The sequence below is a fragment of the Chiloscyllium punctatum genome, chromosome 10 (assembly GCF_047496795.1).
Source record: "Chiloscyllium punctatum isolate Juve2018m chromosome 10, sChiPun1.3, whole genome shotgun sequence".
Classification (NCBI taxonomy): domain Eukaryota; kingdom Metazoa; phylum Chordata; class Chondrichthyes; order Orectolobiformes; family Hemiscylliidae; genus Chiloscyllium; species Chiloscyllium punctatum.
The window spans coordinates 122,923,060-122,939,745 of NC_092748.1; the positions used below are offsets into that span (position 1 = coordinate 122,923,060).

Consider the following 16,686-nt stretch of genomic DNA (forward strand, 5'->3'; position numbering starts at 1 on the left):
GGGACATTCAAGTGACTCTTGGACAGGCACATGGAAGATAGTACAATAAAGGGTATATAGATTAGTTTGATCTTAGAGTGGGATAAAAGATTGGCACAACAGAGGGCCGAAGAACCTGTACTATGCTGTACTGTTCTAATTTCTATTATATTGACTGGCAGAGCAGGCTTGAAGGGGCAAATAGCCTACTCCCGTTCTTGGTTTTTGTTTCTATGATGTTATAGATAGGGAGGAGAAAATGGGAGGGGGAGAGGGGGACGAGGAGTGGAAGACAGAAATGTGAAAGAGAGATTTGAAAAGCTGCAAAGGAATTTGCACAAGTGTTAGTGTTTAATGTAGTTTAAATACTTATCGGAGGATATTGAGAGTGAGAAGACCTCAGAATTCCTGGGAAGATAGATTGAGTATTTGAGTTTGGATTTTGAACTTGTGGTATGTCAGTTTTAGTTTATGTGGATGAAGAATTTAATAATTACTCTGTCATTCTTTTTTGAGCCATGATCTTCACCAGTATGTGTAAGGGTACAGCTGACTGGGGCTCTCCTGGAGCGATAATGTGAATTTGCTTGTGTTATGAGTGTTTTCTGATCAGAAAGAGCAAATGTTATAAGGCATTAACTTGCATTTCAGTTAGAAGAATCAAAAATTGACCTGTGCTTAAACAAAAACACAGATTAGACAGCTTTTTGAGACAGTTCACAGAAGATTTCACTGAGATCAGATGTAGGGACAGTTTCTCTTGGAGAAAGCAATGAGTTGAAATATTAAGAAATGGGTGACCTCAGTTTAGGTTGAAGGTTCTAAGCAAACATTCTCAGTGAAGGGGTTATGTGAAGCTAAGAAAATTTTAAGGTCTGGTGCATGAATGATCATGGGGGAATAAAAAGAAATCAAGTTCTTAAGATTGGAAATTGAAATAAACAGTTAAGTCAAACCTGTGTGTGAAGGCTTCTGCTATAAAGTGATGGTGTTAGGATAGATGGGACTTTGCTCTGCTGTGTGTTTTGAAATCGATCAAATTGTTATGTTAATACCTTGCCTTTGTTCAATTTTATCTTCCATTTCTTTCACATAAAAACCTTTGGTTATTGTTATAACCACATCTGCAGAATTACCACCTTGGTTTGGCTTCATGATAGGAGACACAGAATAGAACATAGAACATAGAACAATACAGCACAGAACAGGCCCTTCGGCCCACGATGTTGTGCCGAACTTCTATCCTAGATTAAGCACCCATCCATGTACCTATCCAAATGCCGCTTAAAGGTCGCCAATGAATCTGACTCTACCACTCCCTCAGGCAGCGCATTCCATGCCCCCACCACTCTCTGGGTAAAGAACCCACCCCTGACATCTCCCCTATACCTTCCACCCTTCACCTTAAATTTATGTCCCCTTGTAACACTCTGTTGTACCCGGGGAAAAAGTTTCTGACTGTCTACTCTATCTATTCCTCTGATCATCTTATAAACCTCTATCAAGTCACCCCTCATCCTTCGCCGTTCCAACGAGAAAAGGCCGAGAACTCTCAACCTATCCTCGTACGACCTACTCTCCATTCCAGGCAACATCCTGGTAAATCTTCTCTGCACCCTCTCCAAAGCTTCCACATCTTTCCTAAAGTGAGGCGACCAGAACTGCACACAGTACTCCAAATGTGGCCTAACCAAAGTCCTGTACAGCTGCAACATCACCTCACGACTCTTGAATTCAATCCCTCTGCTAATGAACGATAATACTCCATAGGCCTTCTTACAAACTCTATCCACCTGAGTGGCAACCTTCAAAGATCTATGTACATAGACCCCAAGATCCCTCTGTTCCTCCACCTGACCAAGAACCCTACCATTAACCCTGTATTCCGCATTCTGATTTGTTCTTCCAAAATGGACAACCTCACACTTGGCAGGGTTGAACTCCATCTGCCACTCCTCAGCCCAGCTCTGCATCATATCTAAGTCCCTCTGCAGCCGACAACAGCCCTCCTCACTGTCCACAACTCCACCTATCTTTGTATCATCTGCAAATTTACTGACCCACCCTTCGACTCCCTCCTCTAAGTCATTAATAAAAATTACAAACAGCAGAGGACCCAGAACTGATCCCTGCGGAACTCCACTTGTAACTGGACTCCATGCTGAATATTTACCATCTACCACCACTCTCTGACTTCGACCGGTTAGCCAGTTTTCTATCCAATTGGCCAAATTTCCCTCTATCCCATGCCTCCTGACTTTCCGCATAAGCCTACCATGGGGAACCTTATCAAATGCCTTACTAAAATCCATGTACACTACATCCACTGCTCTACCCTCATCCACATGTTTGGTCACCTCCTCGAAGAATTCAATAAGACTTGTAAGGCAAGACCTACCCTTCACAAATCCTGTGAATGCGGAATGGTGATAGAGGCTGTTTGTATGGAGCCCAGTGTGCAGTGGTATGCCACAGGGATCAGTGCTGGGTCCCTGATTGTTTGTGATAGTCATCAAGTAATATAGATGAGAATGTTGGGGAGAAGGGTTGGAAGTGCTAAGTAAGTTTGTTGATGGCATGAAGATTGGCCAGATGGTTGATAGCATGGAGAAGTGTTTAGTCACAGAAGGATATAAATGGATTGGTCAGATGAGCATATCAAATTCCATCTGTTCTATCTGATTCTAACCCTGGTAAATGTGAGACGTGCTACTCCAGATGGAGTACCAGGCTGTGCAGTCTGTGTATATGCAGATCAACTGGCAAGGTCTTCTCAGACATCTTCACCCTCTCCCTGCAGCAGGCCACTGCCCCTGCCTGTTTCAAGAGGGCCAACATCCCTGTGCCTAAGAAAGCTCATGCAGCATGTCTCAAGGACTACCGCCCAGTGGCCCTAACTTCGGTGGTCGTGAAGTGCTTTGAAAGGATGTTCATGGCATTAATCAACTCCAGCCTCCCCACTACTCTTGACCCACTCCAATTTGCCTATTGAACCAACAGATCCATGTCAGATGCCATAGCACTCGCCCTTCACTCCTCCCTAGAACATCTTGACACCAAGAACAGCTACATAAGAATCCTACTCATTGAAGGCTGAACTGTAGTCAACACTATTATACCCTTGAGACTGATTACTAAACTTAGTGATCTCGGACTAAGCCCCACTCTCTGCATCTGGATCCTCAGTTTCCTGACCCACAGGCCACAATCTGTGAAAATTAAGGACAATATTTCATCACCATTAACACAACAGTGGAGCCTCCCAGCGATGCGTACCCAGTCCCCTACTGCACTCACTGTATACCCATTACTGCATCGCCAAATACCAGACCAATGCCGTTTACAAGTTCACTGATGACACCACTATAAGTTGGTCGAATCTCAGATGGCGACAAAACAGACTACAAAAGTGAGGTGGAACACCTGGAAAAATGATGCACTGAGAACAACCTGGCTCTCAATGCCAGCAAAACCAAAGAACTCATTATTGACTTACAGTGGGATGTTACTCATGCCCCTGCCCCTGGACCAGCACCCCACCCCCCCACCGAAACACACACATTAACAGCACAGAGCTGGAACAAGCAGACAGTGTCAAGCCTCTGGGAGTGGTCATCCACAATAAGCTTTCTTGGACTCTTCACGTAGATTACAAAGGTCCAACAACGTCTCTTCATTCTCAGGCAGCTACGGAAATTTGGCATGATGACGAATTCCCTTGCCAACTTTTATAGGTATGCCATCGAGAGCGTTTTATCTGGATGATTGGTATGGCGACTGTACCATTCAAGATCGGAGACGGTTACAGAGAGTAGTGAACTTTGCCCAGACAATCACAAAGGCCAACCTCCCATTTATAGAATTCATCTACCAGGCCCACTGTCAAGGAAAGGCCAGCAGCATTCTTAAAGATCCACCCCACCCTGGCAATGTTTTTCTACAAACTCTACCATCGGGTAGAAGGTACAAAAGCTTGAACACACACACACACAAGCCAGTTTTGAAACAGTATGGACTTTACCAGTTTCCTCATTTCCCCTCCCCCCACCTTACCCCAGTTCTAACCTTCCAGCTCAGCACCATCCCCATGATCTGTCCTACCTGCCTATCTTCCTTTCCACCTATCCACTCCACCCTCCTCTCTGACCTATCACCTTCATCTGTGGGGATGAGAGACACTCACGGTTGGTATGTTGCCTCCCAGGTGCCAGAGTTTGTGATGTCTCTGATCGTGTTTTTGGGATCCTTAAGGGGGAGTGGGAGCAGCCCCAAGTCATGGTCCACATAGGCACCAACGACATAGGTAGGAAGAGAGATGGGAGGTAGGAAGAGAGATGGGGATTTAAGGCAGAAATTTAGGGAGCTAGGATGGAAGCTTAGAGCTAGGACAAGTAGAGTGGTTGTTGGAAGGGTGGGTTAGTAAATTAGCAGACGACACTAAGGTCGGTGGAGTTGTGGATAGTGATGAAGGATGTTGTAGGTTACAGAGAGACATAGATAAGCTGCAGAGCTGGACTGAGAGGTGGCAAATGGAGTTTAATGCGAATAAGTGGGAGGTGATTCACTTTGGTCAGAGTAACTGGAATGCAAAGTACTGGGCTAATGGTAAGATTCTTGGTAGTGTTGATGAGCAGAGAGATCTCGGTGTCCAAGTACAAAAATCCTTGAAAGTTGCCATCCAGTTTGACAGGGTTGTTAAGAAGGCATAGAGTGTTTTAGCTTTTATTAACAGAGGGATCGAGTTCCAGAACCATGGGGTTATGCTACAGCTGTACCAAACTCTGGTGTAGCCGCACTTGGAGTATTGTGTACAGTTCTGGTCACCGCATTTTAAGAAAGACATGGAAGCTTTGGAAAGGGTGCAGAGGAGATTTACTAGGATGTTGCCTGGTATGGAGGAAAGGTCTTACGAGGAAAGGCTGAGGGACTGGAGGCTGTTTTCGTTAGAGAAGACGGTTGAGAGGTATAAGATAATCAAGAGGGTTAGATAGGGTGGACAGGGAGAGCCTTTTTCAAAAATGGTGACGGCGAGCATGAGGGGACATAGTTTTAAATTGAGGGGTGATAGATATAGGACAGATGTCAGAGGTAGTTTCTTTACTCAGAGAGTAATAAGGGTATGGAATGCATTGCCTGCAATGGTAGTAGATTTGCCAACTTTAAGTACATTTAAGTTGTCATTGGACAAGCATATGGATGAACGTGGAATAGTGTAGGTTAGATGGGCTTAAGATTGGTATGACAGGTCGGCGCAACATCGAGGGCCAAAGGGCCTGTACTGCGCTGTAATGTTCTATGTTCCTCTCCACCCCCATTCACCCATTGTACTCCTTGCTACCTTCCCCCACCCTCCTCTCTGACGCGTCACCTCCATCCCCACCCCCAATCACCTATTGTACTCTATGCTACTTTCTCCCCACTCCCAGCCCCCCTCTCATTTATCTTGCCACCCTACAGGATTCCTGCCTCTATTCCTAATGAAAGGAATATGCCTGAAACGGCGATTTTCCTGCTCCTTGGATGCTGCCTGACCAGCTATGCTTTTGCAGCACCACTAATCCAGACCATTAATGGGGATTGTTAGTGCTAACAATAGATAGCTAACTATGTGATAATAAATAGGCAAAAGTGAGGACTGTAGATGCTGGAAACCAGAGTCTAGATTTTGCCCAAAACCTTGATTTTCCTGCTCCTCGGATGCTGACTGACCTGCTGGGCTTTTCCAGCACCACTCTCATCTATGTGATAATAAGGCCTGGTGTGCGGAGGTTGGAGTGAGGACATGGGAGAGCTCAAGTACTAAAGTTACTGAACTCGATATGGAGTACAGAAGGCCGCACAGTCCCCAGGCAGAAAATGAGTTGCTATTCTTCCAGCTTGCACGAAGCTTCACTGGAGCAGTGCAGCGAGCCTGCGAAAGAGATGTTGGCCAGAAAACAGTAGTATGTTGAAGTGGTAGACAACTGAAAGTTCAGGATTTTTTTTGGCAAATAGAACACAAGTGTTCTGTGAAGCGGTCACCCAATCAATTCTTTGTTTCCCCAAGGTAGAGGGGATCATATTGTGAGCAGCAAATGCAATAGACTAGATTGTGTGAAGTGCAGGTAAAGCCCTGCTTCACTTGGAAGGTATGTTTGGGCCCTTGGATATGGACAGATGTTACACCTTCTGTGATTGTAGGGGAAGGTACAGTGGGTCTCTAGGGAAGTGTTGGGAGTGAAGGAGGAGTTGTCTAGGATGTCCCGGTAGGAACAGTGCCTTCATAAGTCCAAAGGGAAGGGAGGGAGATACGCGTCCAGTGATTACATCTTGCTGGAAATGGCAGCTAATAATCTCTGGATGTGGATGCTGAAGGGATTGAATGGAAAGACAAGGAGGACCAGAGAACAGATGTCAGTGCCAAGCATTTATCTTATCCCTTAACCTGCACACCCCTCAATTTACTGCCGTCCATGGGCTTGTCCAGCAGTCACTTAAATGTCCCTAATGTCTCTGACTCTACTATTACTGCTGGCAGTGCATTCCACGCACCCACCACTCTCTGCGTAAAGAACCTACCTCTGACATCTCCCCTCTACCTTCCTCCAATCACCCTAAAATTGTGACCAGCATGACAGCCATTTCTGCCTGCGGCTGTCTACTCTATGTAAACTCTATGCCTCTCACTATCTTGTATTCTTTTGTCAAGTCACCTCTCTTCCTTCCACCCTCCAGTGTAAAAAGTCGGAGCTCATTTAACCTCTCTTGGTACGACAAGCCCGCCAAACCAGGCAGCATCCTGCTAAATCTCCTCTGCACCTTCTTTAAGGCATCTACATCCTTCCTATAATGAGACAACCAGAATTGGACAATATTCCAAGTGTGGTCTAACCAGGGTTTTATAGAGCTGCAGCAAAACCTCATAGCTCTTAAATTCTACTCCCTCCATTAGTGAAAGCCAAAACATCATACACCTTCTTAACAACCCTACCAACTCGAGTGGCAACTTTGAGGGATCGATGTACGTGGACCTCAAGATCCCGCTGTTCCTCCACACTGTCAGGAAACATGTCTTTAATCCAGTATTCAGCATTCAAATTCAACCTTCCAAAATGAATCATTTCACATTTACCCAGGTTGAACTCCAGCTACCACTTCTCATCCCAGCTCTGCCCCCGTCAATATTTTGCTGTAGCCTGCAACAGCCCTTGACACTATCTATAACACCACCAACATTTGTATCATGTGCAAACTTATTAACACACCCTTCCACTTCTTCATCCAAATCGTTTATAAAACCTACAAAGAGCAGAGGCCCAAAAACAGATCCAAGCGGTACTTTCCATCTTCTACCACTCACTGTCTTCTTTCGGCCAGCCAATTCTATATCACACAGCCAAATTTCCCTGTATCCCATACCTCCTAACTTTGTGAATGAACCTACTGTGGAGAACCTTATCAAATGCCTTACTGAAAACGTGAACACCACAACCACTGCTCAATCTTCGTCAACTTGTCTCATCACATTCTCAAACAACTCAATAAGGCTTGTGAGGCATGACCTGCCCTCACAAATTCATAAAACTGACTGCTCTGTAACTCCCAGAGATTTCCCTATTCCCTTTCTTGAACAGAGGAACATTTGCCTCCCTCCAATCATCCAGTAAGGATGCAAAGCTCATCGCCAGAGGTGCAGCAATCTCATTCCCTCGCTTTCCATAGTTACCTTGGATATATCTGGTCTGGCCCTGGGGACTTGTCTATTTCTATGCTTCCCAGAATTTCTAGTACATTCTCTTTCTTAATATTAATCTGTTCAAGACCATCAACCTGGTCCACAGTGTTCTCACTATCACAAGGTCCCTCTCTCTAGTGAATACGGAAGCGAAAAACTTCCCCTACCTCTTCAGGCTCCAGGCACAAGTTCCCTCCGCTATCCCTGATCAGCTCTACCCTCTCTCTGGTCATTCTCTTATTTCTCAAATAAGTGTAGAATGCCTTTGGGTATTCCCTAATCCTTCCTGCCAAGATTTTTTCATGTCCCCTCCTAGCTCTCTTCAGTCCATTTCTTTCCTAGCTACCCTCTAACCCTTTAAAGCTGTGCCAGATCCTTGCTTTCTCAACCTTAATTAAGATTCCTTTTTCCTCTTGACAAGAAGTTTAATAATAACCATGAATCCATTGTCAATTGTCTGAAAAACCCATTGAGTTCACTAGATAGGGTGCATGGTGAGAGCCTTTTTCCTCAGATGGTGATGGCTAGCACGATGGGTCATAGCTTTAAGTTGAGGGGTGATAGATATAGGACAGATGTCAGAGGAACTTGGAACACGTTGCCTGCAACAGTAGTAGACGTGCCAACTTTAAGGGCATTTAAATGGTCATTGGATAAACACATGGATGAAAATGGAATAGAGTAGGATAGACAGGCTTCAGATTGATGTGCTGACCTGTGGAACCATCAAGAGTTGAAGGACCTATACGGAGATGTAATGTTCTACGTTCCAAGTTAAAAATCACACAACAGCAGGTTATAGTCCAATGGGTTTAACTGGAAGCACTAGTTTTCGGACTGCTGCTCCTTCATCAAGTGGTTATGCTCGATAACATCCTTTAGGGAAGGAAACTGTCAGCCTTGTCTGGTCTAGCCTACATATGACTCCAGACCCGCAACAATGTGGTTGAGTGTTAACTGCCCTCTGGCTAATTAGAGATGGCCACATTTGAATGTGTGTGGAGTTTGCACATTCTCCATGTGTCTGTGTGGGTTTCGCCCAGGTGCTCCAGTTTCCTCCCACAGTCCAAAGATGTGCAGATTAGGTGGAACTGGCCATACTAAATTGCCAATAGTGTTGAGGATGTGTAGGCTAGGTGCATTAGTCAGGGGAAATATAGAATAATAGGGTAGGGGAATGTTTCTGGGTGGGATACTCTTCGGAGGTTGGTGTGGACTTGTTGGGCCAAATGGCCTGTTTCCACACTGTAGGGATTCTATGATTCTATGAAATGCTAATCTAGCCAACGATGCCCTCATCCCATGAATGAATAAAAAAAAAGTTTCTGTACCCTTTCGAAAGTCTTCATATCCTTCTGGTGACCAAAACACCATACAATATTCCAAATGAGGCCTACCTAAAGTTCTATACAGCTGCAACATGACTTGAATTTTTATAGTCTTTGCCACAACCATTCCCATGTGTTCTACAGCACAGAAAAAGGCCCTTTAGCCCATCAAATCTTCGCCATTCAAAAGTAATGGCATAACAATTCTAATCCCATTTTCCAGAACTCGGCTACAGCCTTGTATACTTGGCATGAGAAGTACAATCTAAATGCTTCTTCAACGTGATGAGGGCTTCAGCCTCTATGGATGGCGAGTTCCAGATCCCCATCACCCTCTGGGCGAAAATGTTTTTCCTCACATCCCCTCTGAATATCCTATTCCTTACCTTAAATATTTGCCTCAGTCATTGAACACCCCGTAGGGAAAATTTCCTTCTACTCCAAGGAAAACATCTCCAGTTTATCCTATCTTTCTTTATAGGTAAATCTCCTCTGCACCATCTCCAGTGCTGTCACAACCCTCCTGAACCGTGAATTCCAGAAATGGACACTATACTTCAGTTGTGGGCCATTCAATTTTTTTTATGTATGTACACAGTTCCAGCATCACCTTCCTGCTCTTAAATTCTACACCTCAGATAATAAAGGCATGTTTCCCTCATATCTTCTGAACCACTTTATCTACCTGTCCTGCTACCTTAAGGGACTGGTGAACATGAATATCAAAGTCCTGCTAATTGATAAGGTTCCCCACAGTAGGCTATTGCACAAAATGTGGAGGAATGGGATTGTGGGAGATATAGCAGTTTGGATCAGTAATTGGCTTGCTGAAAGACGACTGAGGGTGGTGGTTGATGGGAAATGTTCATCTTGGTGTCCAGTTACTAGTGGTGTACCGCAAGGGTCGGTGTTGGGTCCACTGCTGTTCGTCATTTTTATAAACGACCTAGATGAGGGCGTAGAAGGGTGGGTTAGTAAATTTGCAGACGACACAAAAGTCGGTGGAGTTGTGGATAGTGACGAAGGATGTTGTAGGTTACAGAGAGACATAGACAAGCTGCAGAGCTGGACTGAGAGGTGGCAAATGGAGTTTAATGCGGACAAGTGTGAGGTGATTCACTTTGGTCTGAGTAACCGGAATGCAAAGTACTGGGCTAATGGTAAGATTCTTGGTAGTGTAGATGAGCAGAGAGATCTCGGTGTCCAGGTACACAGATCCTTGAGAGATGCTACCCAGGTTGACAGGGTTGTTGAGAAGGCATAAAGTGTTTTAGCTTTTATTAATAGAGGGATCGAGTTCTGGAACAATGAGGTTATGCTACAGCTGTACAAAACTCTGGTGTGGCTGCACTTGGAGTACTGTGTACAGTTCTGGTCACTGTATTACAAGAAGGATGTGGAAGTTTTGGAAAGGGTGCAGAGGAGATTTACTAGGATGCTGCCTGGTATGGAGGGAAGGTCTTATGAGGAAAGGCTGAGGGACTTGAGTCTGTTTTCGTTAGAGAGAAGAAGGTTGAGAGGTGACTTAATAGAGACATAGAAGATAATCAAGAGGGTTAGATAGGGTGGAAAGGGAGAGCCTTTTTCCAAGAATGGTGACGGCAAGCACGAGGGGGCATAGCTTTAAATTGAGGGGTGATAGATATAGGACAGATATCAGAGGTAGTTTCTTTACTCAGAGAGTAGTAAGGGCATGGAATGTTTTGCCTGCAATGGTAGTAGATTCGCCGACTTTAAGTACATTTAAGTCGTTATTGGACAAGCATACGGACATACATGGAATAGTGTAGGTTAGATGGGCTTCAGATTGGTATGACAGGGCGGCGCAACATCGAGGGCCGAAGGGCCTGTACTGCGCTGTAATGTTCTATGTTCCTCAGTGCTTTCTAGGTTTCTACCATTCATCCCTTGCCTTGCTTATCCTGCTCAAGTGCATCATCTCCTGCTGAATTCCATTTGTCACTGATCAGCCCATATACAGCCTCCTTTTTGTTATTCATTCATGGGATGTGGGCATCACTGGCTGACCAGCAGTTATTGGCCATCTCTAGTTGCCCTTGAGAAGGTGGGGGTGAGCTGCCTTAGATTAGATTAGATTCCCTACAGTGTGGAAACAGGCCCTTTGGCCCAACAAGTCCACACCAATCCTCTGAAGAGTAATCCACCCCCACTGACTAATGCACTTAACTCTATGCACAATTTAGCAAGGCCAATTCACCTGACCTGCATATCTTTTGGATTGAGGGGGGAAACCGGAGCCCCTGCAGGAAACCCACGCAGACACAGGGAGAACGTGCAAACTCCACACAGTCGGTCACACAAGGCTGGAATCAAACCTGGGCCCTTGTGCTGTGAGGCAGCAATGCTAACCACTGAGCCACCGTGCCACCCCTTCTTGAACTGCTGCAGTCCACGTGCTGTAGACAGACCCACAACATCATTAGGGAGAGAATGTCAGGAGCTTGACCCAGTGACATTGAAGGAATGGTGATTTATTTCCAGTCAGGATGAGGAGTGACTTGGAAGGGAACTTGCAAGTTGTGGTAATCCTGCCCTTCTCCTTCTAGATGGAAGTGGTCATAGGTTTGGAAGATGATTTGAGAGGATCTTTAGTATTTTTCTGCAGTACATCTTGTAAATAGCACACACCACTGTGACTGAACGTCAGTGGTGGAATGAGTGGATGTTTGTGGATGTGGTGCCAACTAAGCAGGAGATGTCTTGGGTGTCTTGGGTGGTGTCTAGCCTCTTAAATGTTGTTGGTGCTGCACCCGTCCAGGCAAGTGGGGTGTATTCCATCACACGTCTGACTTAAGTAGATGGCAGCTAGTGGTTAGGCCACGTTTGGAATATCGCATTCAATTCTGGTCTCCCTGCTATAGGAAGTTGTGAAAGGGTTCAAAAAAGATATCCAATGATGTTGTCAGGGTTGGAGGGTTTTAAGTTTAAAAATCACACAATCACCAACTAAAGTTGTTTAATATATCATTACAACTCCAGGACACTGTAACCCTTTTGCCATAAATTCTGTGTCGTATGGTCCTGAAGAAGGGCTTATGCCCGAAACGTTGATTCTCCTGTTCCTTGGATACTGCCTGACCTGCTGCGCTTTTCCAGCAACACATTTTCAGCCATGTTCTACAACCACCTGAAGAGGCAGCACCTCAAAAAGCTAGCGCTTCCAAATAAACCTGTTGGTCTATAACCTGGTGTTGTGAGATTTTAATTTATCTAATTTAACAGACCTTATCAAAAGCCTTCCTGAACTCCAAGGAGACTACATAGATGAGGGCAATGCAATCAATATACCTGGTCACCTATTTGAAAAATTCAATCAAGTTGGTCAGACATTACTTCCCCTTAATAAAATAATGTTGACTGTTCTTGATTAATCCCTGCCTCTCCTAGTGATGATTAACAGGTGAGGCTCAATGGTACCATGGTTAGAAAGCCAGCACAGCAATCAACATCTTTACAATAAAAACCTAGGTTATGACTGAACTCACTCAAGTGGTTGTAATCATCCAGGCTGAAGTTCCACATCTTGGTGGCTGTATCTGCAATCACAGAATGAGAACAGAGGTGAGATGCAGTATTTGTTTGATTATACATCATTACCCAACAGATAAAACCAATAGTAACGGCATCAACCCTGCAGTCAGGATAAAATAGGGATGTGAAGTGGAAACAAAACTGGAAGATACATATTGCACCAAAGAGTAAATATCAATTATTGTTCCTGTGGATACCTTTCTTCCTAAGCTGGTCACTGGCTACATAGGGACCTGGTAACAACAGAACTGTCAAGGGAACTGCTAAGTATTTCCAGTCTAATTGATTTTTAGATAATTAAACACACAAGACTACACAGGAACCACAGATGATTATATCAGCTTTCGCTGATCAAGTTCTTCTGGCCATACATCACATTAATAAAACTTTTGGACTTCTTCTACACAAATCATAGCTATCCAGATATGATTGCATAAAGCAGAAGAGGTGATGTCTGCACTTAATACTGAGATGTGGGAGGTCAGCAGGGCAATGGAATCAGTTTTGGATTAATACAGAGCCATGGGGACAGAGCGGGGCAGTGTGATCAGCTATGGATTGATACAGAGTTTTGTAGAGATAATAGGATTCTGGGATTAATATTGTTGATTAATACTCTACCATGGGGAGGTCAGGGCAGTTTAGAATTCATAGTGGGCTATGGGGAGAGACAGGAACAGTGGGATTAATTTGTTAATTGATGTAAGACAATGGTGAGGTAGCAGGGCAATGGTCTTGTATGGGATGGATCTAGAGTTATACAGAGATACTCAGACAGTGTCAAAATCAGAAATTGCTGGAAAAGCTCAGCAGGTCTGGCTGCATCCATGAAAAGAAATCAGAAATTTGCCAGACCTGTTGAGCTTTTCTAGCAATTTCTGTTTTTATTTCCAATTTACAGCATCCACAGTTCTTTCGTTTTTAAGTGGGACAGTGGGGATGGTTCAGGAACTGGTTTTGGGCTATGAGGAGACATTGGGGTGATAGGATTAGTTTTATAATTGATATAGGGTTATGGAGAAGTGAGATTGGTTTGGGATTAATACAATATTGTGGGAGAGGCAGTGGGATTAGTTTGAGATTGCATAATGTCTCCTAGGTTTTTACTGTAGCAAACAGTTGTTTTGGAAATAAGGTGAAAAGAATTAGCAAGAAGTTAGACCACAGGAGTATGATTAAAGTTTGAAAGGTTTTCATTTAATTTCCCTCTTTCAGATCTCCCTATCATCTCTTCAGCCCCCTCTATAGATAGAGACCTCTCTCTCTCTCTCCCCCCTCCCCCCCCTCCCCCCATCTCCCAATCCCCCCTCCCCCCATCTCCCAATCCCCCCTCCCCCCATCTCCCAATCCCCCCTCCCCCCATCTCCCAATCCCCCCTCACAATGGTTCTTCTGCACTTTCCTGTCTCTCTAGCCATCCTTCTTCTAAGTGACCTCTCTTTCTCTTTGTGCTATACAACATAAGACTGAAATCTTACCAAAATTTCTACTTGGGATTGTTCTGAACATTGAAACAAGCTCTGCATTATATCCAATTTCCACACGAAATCGATCTTTAGAGTACTTCACACAGCTGCCTCTGTAATTATTGCTCCAGTTTCCGACTGAGATTTCAGCTGAACTGAAATGGCTTTTCCCTGATTGAAAATGGGCATTGCCAGAAATAGATTGCCCCAAGTTTGTCCCAGCCGAAGCCTCCTGCTCCAAACTGTTAGATGCCAGCATATTCCTTTCCTCAGTTGGACATGATGGATTGCTTTTAGTCGTGGAGTCAGGTTGTGCTACCAGAAGAGTGAACTTAGTCTCCCCATTCTCCATACTGAGGGAGGCTTGAGGAACAGTGTCGATAATGGCAGTCCTTTGCTGTCCAGTGCATTCAGGTGATGCCATCTTTGCTGTAGAATCGCTCTGCTGTACCAGTCCAAGGTGACGGTGAGTTGGAGTGTACTGCAATCCATTCCGGTTACCGGATGGAAAGGCAGAGTGCTGTTGAGATAGTGCTTGCTGCTGCTGCTGCGACGCTAACCTCTCTGCTCGCCTGGCCAGTGCCTTCAACCGGTTTGCTTCAATCTGTCGTTTCTGATCTTCAGTAAGAGCCACTGACATTTTCCCTTATTGCTTCAAACGGTGCCAGTCTCAGCAATGTCCAGTCGAGACATTAAACTACAATCAAAGGTATGCAATCAATAATTATTTTTTAAAATGCAACAAGTCTGGAAATGTAGAAGCTGAAGAACAGGTGACATTCTTAACCCATTCCAGGTTGTTGTATTGAACCTTCACTGGAAGAACAACATCTGAAACTGAGAAACAGAGACTAGTATTCGTCACTGCAAACACGAGGTACAAATACAAACTCTAACCTAACATGTGCAAACAGATATCGAAACGTATAAGAAACAGAGGAACTTTCCCTGAACACTCACATCTCCATCAGCACCGCCCCCAAACTCCGATATCATTCAGCCTACAATACACCGAAAATCGAGGCCGAGGCTTCAGAACACAATAGGCCAGGTTCCAAGGCGCTGATTGGTACAACATCAACCAATCAACAACCGGACAACAGGCACGTGATAAGACGCGAGGCGGTGATTTAAACAGAAAACTTCATCTGCCACTGCGGTTCAATAGAATACCACAGCGTATGTACACTATACAATAATATAATTATTACAGCCTACATCATTTAATGTTTAAGTTCATCAAGATCTGGGTAATATCCAGGTTTGGGCTGACAAATGGCAACTAACATTCACATCACACAAATGCCAATCCAATAAGAGAAAATCTAACCATCACTGAATACCCACTATTAAAATCCTGGGAGTCATGTTTTGGAGGCACCAGTGTTAGACTGGGGTGTACAAAGTTAAACTCACACAACATTAGGTCATTGTCCAACAGGTTAATTTGGAAGCACTAGCTTTAGGAGCACTGCTCCTTCATCAAGTGGTTGGTCTGGGAACAATCATTGACCAGAAACTCAAGTGGACTCATGACAAGATGGAAGCAGAGTAGGATGCTCCAGCCGGAGTTCATCCGCTCCACCTGCTCTTTTCTTTCTTACTTCTCTTATTCCTCCTACTGCTTTTTTTTTGCCTTCTTCCTTTTTTTCCCTTTGACTCCAGCCTCCGGCAATGACGCCTGGCCTCCGGTGATGATTCCTGGCCTGTGGTGAGCAATGATTCCTGGACTCTGGTGACAACTTCCAGTCTGGCACTGCAGCCTCCCATAGCGGCCTCCTGGTGTAGTGTGGCGGCCTCCTACAGTGGCGTCCTAGCATGGCATGGCAACCTCCTAGCCTGGAACAGCGGCTTCCTTCTGTCAGGGCCTCCTGACATGGCACGATAACCTCCTGGTCTGGCAAGGTGGCCGCCTCCTGTAGCAGCCTTCCAATGTGGCGTGGCGACCTTCCAGCCTGGCAAAAGAGCCTTCTCCCGTAGGAGCCTCCCAGTATGGTGTGCCGACCTCTAGGCCTCGTGCAGTGGCCTCTCACAGCAACCTCTCAGCATGGCGTGGCGACTGTCCACCCTCCTGCAGTGAACGCCTTCTATTGGAGCCACCCGGCCTGGTGCAGCAGCTCCTAGTGTGGTGTGCTGTAGGCGTGGTGTGGAGCCAGGGCCCCGTGCAGACTAGGTGTCAGCATGGTCTGCTGTACTGAACTTTTATTTCTGCAGTGCTGGGCCAACTATTTCTGTATTGCCTAAAATCTTGTCACTAAATAAACATTTGTATCTAACTCAGTGCTGCCAATTGGCAATGTATAAACTTTTCACTATATTCATGGAGTATATCATAGAGTCATAGAGATGTTCAGCATTAGAACAGACCCTTCGGTCCAACTTGTCCATGCTGACCAGATATCCCAACCCAGTCTAGTCCCACTTGCCAGCACCCGGCCCATATCCCTCCAAACCCTATTTTTATACCCATCCAGATTTTTGCAAGGTTTGTGAAGGTTTGTAGCTCAGGTTGAGATTTAGGGTGTAGGTTTGCTCGCTGAGCTGTAGGTTTGATATCCAGGCATTTCATTACCTGGCTAGGTAACATCATCAGTGGCAACCTCCAAGTGAACCGAAGCTGTTGTCTCCTGCTTTCTATTTGTATCTTT

The 16,686-nt window shown here is 45.0% G+C and overlaps 1 protein-coding gene across 3 annotated transcripts in view; it reads right to left on the minus strand.

The window, feature by feature from the left end:
* smarcal1 (SWI/SNF related, matrix associated, actin dependent regulator of chromatin, subfamily a-like 1) overlaps positions 1-15,096 on the minus strand; it is a 164,880-nt gene extending 149,784 nt beyond the window's left edge. For all 3 annotated transcript variants that reach the window (XM_072580072.1, XM_072580073.1, XM_072580071.1), the window contains exons 1-3: positions 14,999-15,096; positions 14,051-14,875; positions 12,528-12,578 (exon numbers count right to left, since the gene is read on the minus strand). In XM_072580072.1, the coding sequence (XP_072436173.1) occupies positions 12,528-12,578; positions 14,051-14,678 (679 nt within the window). In that variant the 5' untranslated portion in view covers positions 14,679-14,875; positions 14,999-15,096. The remainder of the gene's footprint in view (positions 1-12,527; positions 12,579-14,050; positions 14,876-14,998) is intronic.
* Positions 15,097-16,686: the final 1,590 nt, after the last annotated feature.